The sequence below is a fragment of the Phlebotomus papatasi genome, chromosome 3 (genome assembly GCF_024763615.1).
Source record: "Phlebotomus papatasi isolate M1 chromosome 3, Ppap_2.1, whole genome shotgun sequence".
Classification (NCBI taxonomy): Eukaryota; Metazoa; Arthropoda; class Insecta; order Diptera; family Psychodidae; genus Phlebotomus; species Phlebotomus papatasi.
This window is the reverse complement of record NC_077224.1, coordinates 50,360,984-50,374,957: the sequence shown is the minus strand read 5'-3', so window position 1 is coordinate 50,374,957 and position 13,974 is coordinate 50,360,984. Positions and strand designations below refer to the sequence as shown.

General features: G+C 32.9%; 1 protein-coding gene across 2 annotated transcripts in view; it reads right to left on the bottom strand.

Moving 5' to 3' along the window:
• Positions 1-11,674, bottom strand: part of LOC129807197 (uncharacterized) — a 33,346-nt gene extending 21,672 nt beyond the window's left edge. Inside the window, exons 1-2 of one of the 2 annotated variants that reach the window (XM_055856295.1) lie at positions 11,301-11,674; positions 11,027-11,171 (exon numbers count right to left, since the gene is read on the bottom strand). In XM_055856295.1, coding sequence (XP_055712270.1) covers positions 11,027-11,122 — 96 coding nt within the window. In that variant the 5' untranslated portion in view covers positions 11,123-11,171; positions 11,301-11,674. Of the gene's footprint in view, positions 1-11,026 lie in introns of both variants that reach the window. The other variant, XM_055856296.1, reaches the window with a different exon arrangement.
• Positions 11,675-13,974: the final 2,300 nt, after the last annotated feature.

Here is a 13,974-nt window from a genome sequence, read left to right as displayed (position 1 = left end):
TGTATTTTTGCTCGCAACTTTTTAGTTATCTAAAATGTTTAATCGGTAATGCTTGTTAAGCAGAGCATACCATTTTCTTTGAAACTTCTACAGTTTCTTGATAAATCAACAATATTTTTGTTGAGAAAATGGAGACTATGCAGATTTTCTATTCAGAAATTCTGTCGAGATTCTGCAGATTTTCGGAAGAATTTCTGCCGAAAATCTACAGATTTTCAGGCAGAAATTCTGCTGAAAATCTACAGATTTTCTCTGAATGTACTAGAATATACCGTTACAATTCAAAAAACCTCCGAGTAAAATCGGCAGGTAGAGCAATGATTTGACGGGCGGTGTATTTAGTTTGACTTTTCAATTTCCTCACAAACTACCTTAATTTCCCCATAACAAACTTCCGCGGAAATTTCATTTGAAATTTTGCGTCAAATTCCGCTCATTCCATGGAATTTGGACGCTAAATTTCCGCAAAGTCCTCCATAGAATTTTTCCAAGGAGAAGTTATGGAAAATGGCCATTCCATGGAAAATTTGAACAACATTCCATGGAAATCTAGCGTCACATTCTAGTGGAAGTTCATTGAAAGTTTATATGGAAAATTACACGTGAAATGTCCGCGGATTCCACTGGAATTTTCCATGAAATATTCCAAAGGTTTTCCCATGGATTTTACCGCAACACGCCCCCGTTTTTGTAGGAAAATCCCTGCTTATTTCCTGGGGAAAATCCAAGGAATAATTCCACGGAAAACTCCACTACATTTCCATACTGTTTTCTAAGAAAATTCCAGATGTTCGTTTCTTCGTTTTACCGCTAGAATATGTTTGTGGCGCTACAAAATAGATTAATTATTTTGCTCGCAAATTTTATGCAAAGATCTTAGTGATTTCTGTGTTACCTATAATATTATGAAATTATGCGACGCTGCGTTTTATGTAGATAATAGTGAAGTGATAATATTAAACAGACTGTGGACCTAAAATATATGTGTTTTTATTTCATGGAACGTATTTTTTTAGGAAAATAATTTTTTGTACGATAGCTTTTTCTTGTCTAAAGTGCAAATTCGTTATCGCTGATTTAATAAAACATATTAAAATTCTCGTGATATTTACTATTTTATTTTTAATATAGGGATATGAAAATATGAGATGCATGTGACAGCTTCATTTGTTCTCCATTTTCTTTGGTGGAAAAATCCATGTTCAATCCATGTAAATTTCCTGGGAAATATTCCACACAAAAAATCCACTATAAATCCTTGGGAATTTCCTTGGAAATATACCATGGAGAATTTCGGCGGAATTTACCAAGGAAAAATACTGGAAAATTCCGAGGAATTTTTCGTTGTGATTCCTTATTCAGCTTTCATTTGCTATGTGGTTCCCTTAAAAATTACACAATTAGGGTTGCCATATCAAATTTGCAGTTTTTTGCGAATTTCAATTTCGATTTTACCAAATCTATAGCAATTGGGTAAAGGAGTAAGAATCTCAATTTTGATAGCTTTATGAAAATTTATATTTTTTATTTAATTATTATTCAATGTCATAATTAATTTGAATTAAGAACTAAAAAGTCTAATTTTTATTTAAATAAGTTCTCAGAGATCAGCTTTTCAAAATTAAAGACAATTTGCAGAAGTTTGACATATCAATTTCAACATCTTTAAGTTGATTGCGTTTTAGTATACAGTATTAACGAAAAATACCATGTAAAATTAAACATAGAGAGAGCCTCCTGCATGTTTGAGATACGGTGGATTATTTTTTAATTATTTAAATAAATGTGATAAAAACACTAATTGAGTTATCTTAATAAAATCTATAGGGTCTGTTATAAATGAATTTGACCCATTATAATATTATTTTTTAATCGCTAGTTCAATGCCTCGGATTTTTAGGAAAATGCTACAAGTGAAATCCATAAGGAACATAAAGAAAAAATTGAATTGTCCGAAGCATGAATTGTCCAAAGGTAGCGCGCTTTCCCCTACTAGTGAGTATTCTAAGCGCCATTCAAAATTTCAAGATAATTTTCTGAGTTTTGAAATTAATGCCCTAAAATTAAAACACAAAAAAATGTCCAAGTATGCCGGCTCTCCCCTATTACACTATTCACTGTAAAATTGAACATATAACTTATTACAGAACGAATAAGCTTTTAAGGGTTGATTTTGATATCAATTAGTATATTTTGAATTTCATTGAGAACATCTTTCTACAAATGCCCATGAACTTGAACCAATTAATTCCACGGTTAAATTTGGGTGACTCTGGCACAGATTTAAAAAATTGAAAAATTTGGCGTGAAATAAACAATAAAATTGAGAGAATTAGAGCAATATAAAATCACCGAATTTCGTTCTATTTGAATTTATTTATCACTTTATGTAAATATTTATGAAAATGCCGTTTATTTGTCTTAAGAAGTAATGCGAATAAATTAACTAATTTTCGACCTATTTGTTGAGCCGTCTTCTTTGTTAATTCCCGTTTCTGAGTCCACATGAAAATCATCAATTCAGTTTAAATAGAGTGAGGAAGATTTTGAGAACATTGATTTTATAAAATAGTTTCAACGGCAATTGAAATGCTGGTAAATTGTGCTGAAAAAAATTGTTTGAAAATTCGTAAGAGATTCCCTTAAATGGAATTTTAAATCCAGTTTAGGTGTGATATACTGATATATTGCACTGTTAAGAAATAGGTGGATTCTTGAAGATGATGCTGAGTATAGCCGATCTTAAGGCTGTTGGTTGGCAGATGAACAGTGGGAGATGGGTAAGAGAAAAAGAAATGAAAGGCGAGATCTATTCAATATTCACACGTTTCTGATCAACAATTCCGTCACCTGGGAATAATAAGAATTTCTTAACGGATCATCAGATTATTCTTTGCTCGCTGTATGCTCACCAAATGCGAGACTAAATTTATTATAAACAGACAAAAATGCCCAGATGTAAAACAATCAAATGGTCAAAAAGGTAAATAACGAAAAATTTCTGCTCAATCGAGTGAAGCAAGAAGTAGGGAGACACAGCGGACAATCGCTCAAGAACAAGTGAACCAATTGATCAATTCTTAACGGGAAACATCCAGAGTGTGGCCAAGATCCACCGAGGAAGATGGGATTTCTTATGCACAGAGGTCAGGACTTATTTGCTCTCGTCTCAGTGCTTCAATTGATTTCTTAATTGTTTCACTGTTTCCATTCAATTCTTCCGCAGTTGAATAAACCATAGCTTTTTGCCTTTCCAGCCACTTGGCTTCCGCTCAAACGCCACTCTCAATCGGCAACACTAAATCCAATCTCTTGCAATTTCCAGTGTACAATGTTTATTTAAATTAAGGGGTACATGAATCTATGCTCGATAAGATAAGTGCACTTCACAGTGATTAAAATATGCTACAAAATTCCACAAGAATATTTATCTACCGGTTCTAAACATGTACAGGAGAAATCCTTGTAACTTCGCATTGTGCTGTCACAGTTTAGGTTTAAGTTTAAATGTAATAAAATGCTTTTTAAATGATATTAGAGTCTGCGCCTATCCTACTTCATTCGTTCTTAAGAATTGTCATCCAATTCAAGACCTTTCATTTTACCTTTAGAAAGAATAATATAGGTAAAATAAAATTAGAATTACCACTATATAAGAATTAAAACTTCGTTTAAAGAATTTTACCTAATTTACAGGCGCACAACTAATTTCTAGAAATACAGTGTGACTCTAAAGTGGTCTTCCAGACTAGAGGTTTAATTTCGTTCCTGAAGGTCTCAAAATCCAAAATAGCAACAAATTTTATTGATTTTTCAGAATTTAATAGGTTATATTTGTCCTTAACAATTCAATCCTAAGTTAAATTTCCCCAAAAAAATTCTTGATTGATAAGAAATTAGAGCAGTTAAGCCAAAAGGTTAAGCCTTAAGCCTGAAGGCCGTATAAGCATTTCTTCTAATTGAAAGTCATTAAATCACACTAATTCTAAAAAAATTGTGTAACTATTTGATAGTCGAACCATATTAACACAGAAAAGTAAACTATTATTATTATACAAATATTTTTATCGAAAGCAAAAATTCTATAGGGGAAAGTACTCTCCCTTCGAACGTTCATGCCTTCGAATAATTTAAGATACTTACACGTTTCTATTAAATATTAGTTATCTTCTCATCAATTTATTGATATTTATATAATAATTATGTGTAAGTCTGTAAAGAATGTGAAAAAAATTCGCATTATTCGAAGACATGAACGTTCGAAAGGAGAGTACTTTCCCCTATTGTTCAGGGTGTTATATGAGTCTTTGAGTAATCTCATAGAACTGTGTGAACATCTGCAAATCTTCCGGTGTTAGTCACCGAATTCTGCTCTTCTTAATTCAAAAGACTCAGTTTTCTCCAAAAATAGATAACAAAATGTTCCAGTTTTGCGAAATGCTCGAACTCACGAGATAGAGCTCTTTGTGAACTTTTTTTTCGTATAGTCTTTCGATGCTTACTGGTCTACTAGCGATTAAATTGATACATAAATCAAAAAAGCATTTCAAAATCGAAAATTGGTAAAGAAATGATCATTCTAGAAGGTTCTGGCATGTGTTACAAGCATTGGAAACACAAAAAATGTAAACACTAGAAAAAAGATAAAATCATATAGGAATATTTAACCTCAGGAACTTCAGGTACCTGGGGTCGGAATTGACAACGACAATGACGTTAGGGTGGATGTTAATGAAAGGCTCGCGGCTGGAAGCAGATGCTTCTATGCTCTATCATCAATTTTCCGAGCGAGGAACGTCTCAATGTCTTCAAAGATCAAAATTTACACCACCATAGTTAAGCCCATCATTACCTATGGTTTGGAGGTAGTAGCACTGACACGCGCCGAAGGAAGTACGCTACTGATCTTTGAGAGACGAATTCTCCGACGGATATTTGGAGCACTCTGGGATGTTTCGACCGAGGAATTTCGTACTAGAATGAACCACGAACTGGAGCAAATCTATCGCTTTGAATCGCGGGGAATGGCGAAGAGTAGTGTAAGAGGCCTTGTCCCTCAATGGGACGTAGCGCCACCTAAGTAAGTAAGATATTTAATTAGTTCATTACTGATTTCAAGACCTTTCCAAGAAATCCAAACTTAACCAAATCGGTTGAAAACTAGGCCTTCTATACCGGTTAAACTTTGACCTTCAAAAATTCAAGATAGTGATTTTTAGGTCATAAATATGTTTGGACCGTTTGTTGGTATGTTGGTGGGAGGTGGGGCAAAATAAAAGTCATGATAATGATCATTGGGTCGACTTATGGGTGTGCTCGCCGAAAACCGAATGTTCGTATCTCTTACCGTTTGGCTTCTAGATGAGTAACAAGTTTATGATCAGAAAAAAATTTTAATAAATATAGGTCATTTACGGACACTTTACCTTTTTATGACTCATTGTGACTGGGATTGGAAATTTCAAAACCTTTCCAAATGTAGAAAAAAAATCAAAAGATGAAAAAAAAATTGGAGAAACTTTAAGTCTTTTAAATTGAGAGGAATAGAATGCCCCAACGAATATCGAAAGGAGTGCAAAGCAGTTTTTTAAATATTTTCTCTATTTAAACGAAATTTCTTTCATAAAGAAAATATTTCAAATATTCTTGGTCAAGAGTCAAATACAGAAAAAATTTTCATTAAAGAAAGTGTTCTAGGAAAACTTAATGAAATTCTTAGTTTTACATAATTGTATAAATTATTCACATTAATATTTATTTACTATCGAAAAACTTTCATTTTGGAGATAGTAATTCTGGTTTAAATTCAAAGAATTGCGCTTGATTAATTTCATTTAATTTCCGTCTTCTTGTAGGTGATTATGAGCAAAATTAAAAAACAATACATGGAATTCCTTATCAATATGTCCAAAGAGAAAGAAATTTAATTCAACGCTGAACCCATTGCTTGAGGATATCAAATTAACACCTAGTCAAGTTCAACAGTAATGATCATTAACTATCTTATTTCTTGAAACATTGACACACTGAAATTCTTTCTGAAATCCCACTTTTGAGATAATCCACGAAGTGTGCTCAACAAAAACGGCTCTTTGTCTCAATCAGCACAGATTGTAAGTGGCTTAGGAAGTAATTGTGGAATTATGCAAATTGCATTATTCAATCACAATCTTTTCAATTTGAAAAGAAATGTTCTCGAAACATAGTTTAAGTGTAATTTTACCAATTGTCTAGTGCTTTTTGACTAGATTTATTCTAAAAGCAATTGAGAGCATTGCAGATTGCATCTCCAGACTGGATTTTCTGCCTTTCTTTTTCTTATAAGAATGATTTATCAGATGGATATTTACTTAACTGCTCTTGTTCCCGGATAGATAATATTTGTGCTCTCTAAACTGGTTTAATTTATTCAACAAGTCGACCTTATATTGGAGAAATTTGCTCAGAAGAGTCTTTAGAATTTTCTTCTCTTTGCCGGGGCGTTTTGCAATAAAAAGAATTCCTCTCTCTTTGATTTCAACTAATAAAATAATCAAAAAGCTAACGTAGTTTATAAAGTTGTCGGAACATTTTGGTTAAATGCTAATTTGATATTTCGTGAGACAGTTTTGGTGAGTTTGCCAAGAGATTAGCACCGGGTTCCCCGCCTATCGCGCGCGCAAGTCTTTCGTTCTGTGTGCGAAAGATTCATTACAGCGTCACAAAAATTACAAAGAAGCACTTGCTAAGGCAATTATTACATGATACAAGGTGTTATATCTTAGCGAATTACTGTAAAATAATGTGTGTTGCAAGCATTTGCCGGTGTTAGACAGAAAACTGGAAATGATGCGGAAAATTTTGTATTTTTTTCGGAATGGAGAAAGGAAAACCGCGTATGCGTACCGTTCTCACATGTTCTGCTTATTTTTTTTCACCTGGCTCTATCTTCTGATGCAAAAGCAGCACGTTCTATGGACAAATACACACAATTATTGCTCTTATTTGGATATGATATTTCTGGAAAAAATTTCTCAATTGTTGACCACTTAAGATGCTAATGCCCATCTTGCAATATGTGGAATAATTTTCTCAGAGATCCAGTAAACACTCTTCAGTGCATTATTTATGATTTCATTTTCATTCTCTGTGGAAGTCTTAGTAAATATAATTACCGTGAAATTTATTCACGAACTTTGCTCTCTACTCACTAAACACAGAGATTATTCCTTATTGCCAGGGTAATCCGCGGGATTTGCCAATTTAGAATTCAAATCTTGTTTAGTATTTTTTATGTTCCCTTCTTTAGGCTACTCCCAATAAAATTTTTACGATGCATGTTGCAAATTTAGGCATTAAGTTGCATTTACACTGGTACATATGGTAGAAAGAATTCTCAGAATTATTGCAAGTATTCTGCACCACACTAAGTATCCTAAAATTGATTGATATCAAATAAACACAACATTATAAAGTGGTATAATTAGAAATGGACAGATGAACATCTCATAAGGGTTTTGGTTTTTCCTTACTACATGTACTATAAAAGAATTATAAACCTAGAAGTGTTTTATGAACCGCCAAAATTGATTGACTTCGATTATTAAGTTTAAATATTGAATTATCGTGTAAAAAAGAAGTGAAACGATAAATAGAAGCAATGTTTTAAACGATTATCGTGTCAAGAAATAATTTTTTAGCTGAAAGTTGAATCTCACAACGATTTTCATTTAAAATTTCAATTTTTTAGATTACAACGATAAATCAAGTATAAATTTTTAAGAGTCCATAAAAAATGTTGCTAAAATTGATATAGACAGAGTAAGGTCCTTGACACACTTAGGACTTTAGCCGAAAGACGGCTTAGTGGAAAATGATAGAAATTTGGTTTAACCATTATTTCAAATATAATTACTCTAAGCCATCTCTCGGCTAATCCTCAAGGCTTTTAAGGTCCTAAAGCGGTCTTCAGACTGGAGGTTTAGCCCAGTTCCCGACGGCCTCAAAATCCTAAATAGCAAACAATTTTATTGCTCTTTCAGAATGTAATAGGCTCATTTGCCTTTAATAATCCAATACTAAGTCAAAAAAATTTCCCAAAAAATCTTGATTGTTGAAAAATTAGAGCAGTTAAGTCATATGGCTAAGTCTCAGGTCTGAAGCCCGTATTAGACGATTTTTTTTGACATTAAAGATGGCATTTGATATAGAGAAAAAATCCATTTTTGATATTTTAAAAATTCTAGCAAAAATTTGATTTTAGTTTAGAAAGTTTAGTTTAGTTTAGTTTAGCACTAATCGACGCTAAGACGGCGATGGCCGTATGGGGGGTGGGAAAAACAGATATGACAATAAAAAAAATACTAAGCCAAAGTTTAAATAAAGAGTTCTAACGAGTTTACACATGAAAAAGTCACAGCCGAACATCCTTAAGCGGTCTTCAGATTAAAGGCTTAGCCCAGTTTTTGAATGTTTGAAATTTTGAAATACAAACAAATGCCCTTACATCAGAATCAGTTCCTTGAAATATTCAATCCAAAGTCAAAATTCTCACAAAAATGGTTATTTAGAATTGCAGTTAAGCCACATAGGTAGATCTTAGGTCTGAAGCCCGTATTATAGGCTGCGCTTACGGGTTTAGCCCAGTATCCGAAGGTCTTAAAATCCTAATAATAAATTTTTTTGGCTTATCAAAATCTGGTGGATTATTTGCTTTTAATATCCAATCTTAAGCCAAAATTTTCCAAAAAGTAATTTCTTTTAAAGGGGTTTCGTGGGTCACGTAGACTAAAAAAAGCATATTTCCTTGACATCTTTTCTTTAAGATAATTAAAAAAGATTTTTAATTCGAACTCTTAAGCATATAAAGGTAACATCATTTTAACTATATTTTTTGAAATTTTAAAAGTCAACCATCCCGATCTAATTTTAGAGACAGCGTTTGAAAATACCATAAAGGAAACTGGGGCAAAAAGTCACAAAATGGATGTCTTATTTTTGTACAAACTACCATAATTTACCGGTCTACCACTTTGCAAAAGTCTCTATTTTGTAAGGAAATACATTTATCTTGCCGTTTTCTAAAAGATAATTTTGTGACTATTCTCAAAAATACTGAGGCAAATAGTATCAGGCATGTGGTAAAATTATCACATTTTGATTCTCTTTATTATGTGTTTCTGTAAATTTAAAAAAATACTTAGATGACATATTTTCATAAGAAATTTATTGTTCTCCACCTTTGTAGAACAGCGTTTTCTATATCTAAACAAGAAAACCGCATTTAAAGTTATTTTCCAGAGGCTATTTTGAACAAGAAAATTCTATTGAACCATTCTGAACAGGCGAAAATGGAGAATTGGGCGAGATGAATTTGACGAAATCTGCCGAAGAGTTGCCGACCAAATGTCACTTAAGTGTAGAATAAAAAAAATAATGGAAAATGTTTTGTGTTATTTTTAATCTATAAATCTTAGATACAGTAAAACTTGACAGAATTTTTATCCACCAGGGTGTATGTATACATTGGGCTTTGAGTATTATTTAACAATGACACAATAACGTTTCTTTTCGCCGTGAGACAACAGAAATTTGCTTGGTTTCTGTTACTTTTTGCCCCATAACTTTTATTACTTTTTACCCCAACTGGTAATTTTTAATAAAAGGATTTCTGTAAAAATAATCTCTTTAGAATCTAAAACGGATAGCGGTTTCGTATTCAAAAAATCCAAATCATTTAGGAAATATGTAACCTGTGTATTAATTTTGTAAAATAAATAGGTAAAAATTGATATCTTCTGTAAGTAAAATATTTCAAAAACAGGGCTAAAATTTCTATATTTTTTATTTTCTAAATTCCTTGTTCGAATTCTAAGAAACTTACGACATTGCAGAAGAAATGCGAAAGCTATCTATAGAAAAAATTTTTTAGCCGTTATCTTTTTTGTCTTGGAATTTTGTGACTTTTTGCCCCAGTCTCCCCTACTTTTCCGGGAACAAGAAATCTCAAAGACATCAAAAAACTAAATATTTCCTATTAGCTGATGAGTTAAACTCGTACTTGAACGTTAGAATTTTTTTTACCTTGATTACAACTTATTTTACAAAACAAAACGTAATGTAAACTATACCGAAAATTGTATTTTTTGTATAAAATTCTTCCAAAATACAAATTTTGTTTAAAAAAAATTTAACCGTTCAAGTACGAGTTTATATGTTACGAGAAATCTTATCCTCAGAATAGCGAGTGTTTTTTAAAGTCTCGGAAAATCAGGTCCCAACGGCTGATTTTTTTATGATTTTTAATGACAATTTCAGAAAATATTGTTTAAATGTTGTAACTTTTATATGCTTAAGAACTTAAATAAAAATAAAAATATTTATGTCGTTAAAAAAATTAAGTGAAAATATGGTGTTTTTCAGTCGTCTTGACCAATGTAACCCCTTAAGCACAGTTCATACCTAATTGAATATTTTGATTCTCAATATTTGAATCTTGTTGCTTTTTTATTGGGCAAAAGAAAAAAAAGAACAAAGAATCAAAAATATAATGACAATAAACTACACTTGCAAAATGTGATAAAATTTACAATTTTACAAGAATACTATTTCAAACCTAATTTTGAAGATATTTTTTGAGTAAAACAGTTCCAATTGTGTTTTATTTGGAAAGTCTCTAACGCTAACGCTTAAGACTTTTCACTGTTCCATTAAGATTTCACATAAAAACAACTTTTGAGACTGAAAAATTTCTATTCATTAAATTTTGCAAATAAATTTATGGCTATAATTCATAGAAATTAGTGACAATAATTTTAGTCTTCCATTCACATGATTGGTCTGGTCTGCTTTTCATTCTTTTATATTTAAATTTCCATAATAAATCGTCTTTAATATTAAAATTTTGCAGCATAAACCAAAATTTTCGCTCTAGAAATCTATTTTCCATTTCTTGTGTCTCCGATAAAAAAAGACAAATTGCAGGTCAATTTCAAGACTTCTTCAGATGCATAGTTGAGCATAAATCTCTGGTTAATCCGTGACTTACCGTTGTCAAAAATATCACCATCATAAGCCCAACATTCTGCCTCACTGCAGTATGTGAGATGGAGCTGATTAAGTCGCTGATAAATCGTTGACACATTTTCTTTTGCAGCTGAACCGTGCTTTTTGATGCTCTCGAAATCTTAATTCTTAGCACCAGCAAAAAAAAATGACAAAAAAGAGTTATGCACAAGAATTTCACTTTTTGCCCCGTCTCTTGGGCCTTTTGGAGTGTTGCGGGATGGAAAATTGCAGGGAAAATAGACACTAACACTCACAGTTCTTAACTGTTCTCTCTGCCACTTTTCTCAACTCCAGCAGAAGACTTCTCTTATCTTCTTCTACTTTAGACAATCGCTTGGGTAATTAACAAAATTTCCATTCTTATCGAGACATCTGACACAACACTTTTCCCTCTGCCACCGGAGACGACAGAAGCAGCCACAATGTCTTAATTGGGCTCGGAAGTAGATCACTTGGAAGAACAAACGATGCTCTTGTCTTTCGAGAAATTCAAATATTTCGCCTATCTTTTAATTTCTCAATAGTGTTGACGCACTCGCGTTAGGCGCACAAGAGATGATTTGTGGAGAGGTCTGGAGAGGTTCCTATGCGAGGCACGTCTGATCGTTCTGGGAGCCACCGACTCAGTGAAGTGGCTTTGCAATGCTCAAAGAACTCGATGGCGTTTCGGTTTGAGCACGCGAGCGTAGAATTGCAAAAGGTGGTGGTTGGAGAAATATGAGCATCTTTAATCAAAACAAATCCACGGAGAAACGTTCTAAACCTCTCTTCGTGGGTAATCTTTCTCCTGTGAAGATTACTCTTAAGTGCAAAGTTTTTGGATTCTGCACTACGCTATCTGGAGCAAATAGAATTTATTGTTTATTAATTTTAGAGAAATTTATTATATATTTTTAAAATTTTTAATTACAAAATTTTATTGTAATTTCGCTAATTAGACGATTTTGAATAATGAATGTCACGCTGTTTATTAGTATAAATCGTCCGTTCCTGAGCGTTACCACAGTTAGAGACCAAACAATTACAGATAGTAACTTGTGGTTTTTGTGGACCCCCTATATAGGTCAAATCAATGATCAATAAAATTATCTACATTTTACCCTGACTACATATTTTTCGGTCTTATACAAAAGAATGGTTAAGGTCAAATTATACTTCTAAATACGAATTTAAAAAACCAAAATTAATTTTTGCCTAAAATTAAGTTCTATTATCTTTTAAGGCAGCAGGAGGACTGATGTGATATGATATTATTACGAATATCAAACAGAAAAATTGCATAAGCGCAGAAGATATCTTTGGAATGAGGTACAGAAAAACTGTAATACACTCTGCGAAATTTAATTAAGAAACTTGCACAAAGTGGGTGGTGTGGCTCGTGTGTAGATCCGATCAGCCTAATTTTAACTGCTCGAACTCCAAGAGAGAGCAGTTTTATTTTTTTGTACAATATGGGAACGTATAACAATTTTTTAGGTGTGATTCCTTCTAATCACACCTATTGTAATCCTCGTATTTTCTCAAAGTGCTCCGATCGAGCTGAAATTCACAGGGTATGTTTTGAACATCCCTGATGCCGAAAAGCATAAGCCGGCAATTTCGGGTCCGGCTGCCGTCCGGCCGTCCGTAGTACTCAATATCTCTGGTTTTCCATGGTGGTGAGCCGCGCTCACTGGCGCTAAAATTAATTAAGTTCACCACTAATATTTTAATAAAAACCTAATGAAAATTTAAAAACATATATTTTTTTGTATTCTATGCGGTCGTCTTTATTCAAAATAATACACTATAAGTGGTTTGTTATGGTCAAATATAGTTTTTGAAGCGGCGGCTCTCCAGTAATTTCCTTCCATACCCGTATTATGGCAGTTTCAGCGCTAAAGTACCCGTCAAATCATTGCTCTGCCTGCCGATTTTTCTCGGAGGTTTTTTGAATTGTAACGGTATATTCTAGTACATTCAGAGGAAATCTGTAGATTTTCGACAGAATTTCTGCCTGAAAATCCGTAGATTTTCGGCAGAAATTCTTCCGAAAATCTGCAGATTCTCGGCAGAATTTCTGCATTGGAAATCTGCATAGTCTCCATTGTCTCAACAAAAATATTGTTGATTTATCAAGAAACTGCAGCAGTTGCAAAGAAAATGGTATGCTCTACTTAAGAAACATTACCGATTACACATTTTAGATGAGTAAAAAGATTCAAGACAAAAATACTAATTTCTTAAAAATCGCCCATGGAATGACACAAAAACACGAAATTTAGGTCGACACTGTGTTTAAAGTTGTCACTTCACTATTCTCTACTTACAACACGGCGTCGCAGAATCCTTTATTTTATATAATGTGATATTACCAATAATAACTCTATTGAATTTTGCAAACGAAATTCAATGAAAAATATTCTATCTTTTCAGACACAGCTGTCTGGAAAGTCTGGAATGTAGAAAAAATCTACTGAAAATCGGCAAAATATCTACAGAAATTCGTCAGAGTATGCACCAGGATTCGTCAGAAAATCTGCAAAAATTTCTGACGAATTTTGTCCGAAGCCTAAACAAAAATTCGTAAGAATATCTACGGATTTCTGGGCAGATTTTCGACAGAGGTGTAGAAAACTGCAGAAAACTTAAAGATATCTGACGAAATTATTTGACGGGTATGATTGTATTGACAGCGACTTTCAATAATTTGACTAAATAGTATCACCCACAGATTTATAAACCTGAAACGATCGCTGATTAGGCTGATTAGTTAAAAATCTTAAATTCCCTCTCATAAAACCATTATAAAACTCATTATTTTGTTGAAATATCACATCCTCAAGGGGCTAGGTCTGAATGAACGGGATCAGTACGGCCTTTAGAAGATTCTGATATTTCTCTGCTAACTTTTTAGGGGAAATCCTGATTTTAGGTATCTAGCAGTGG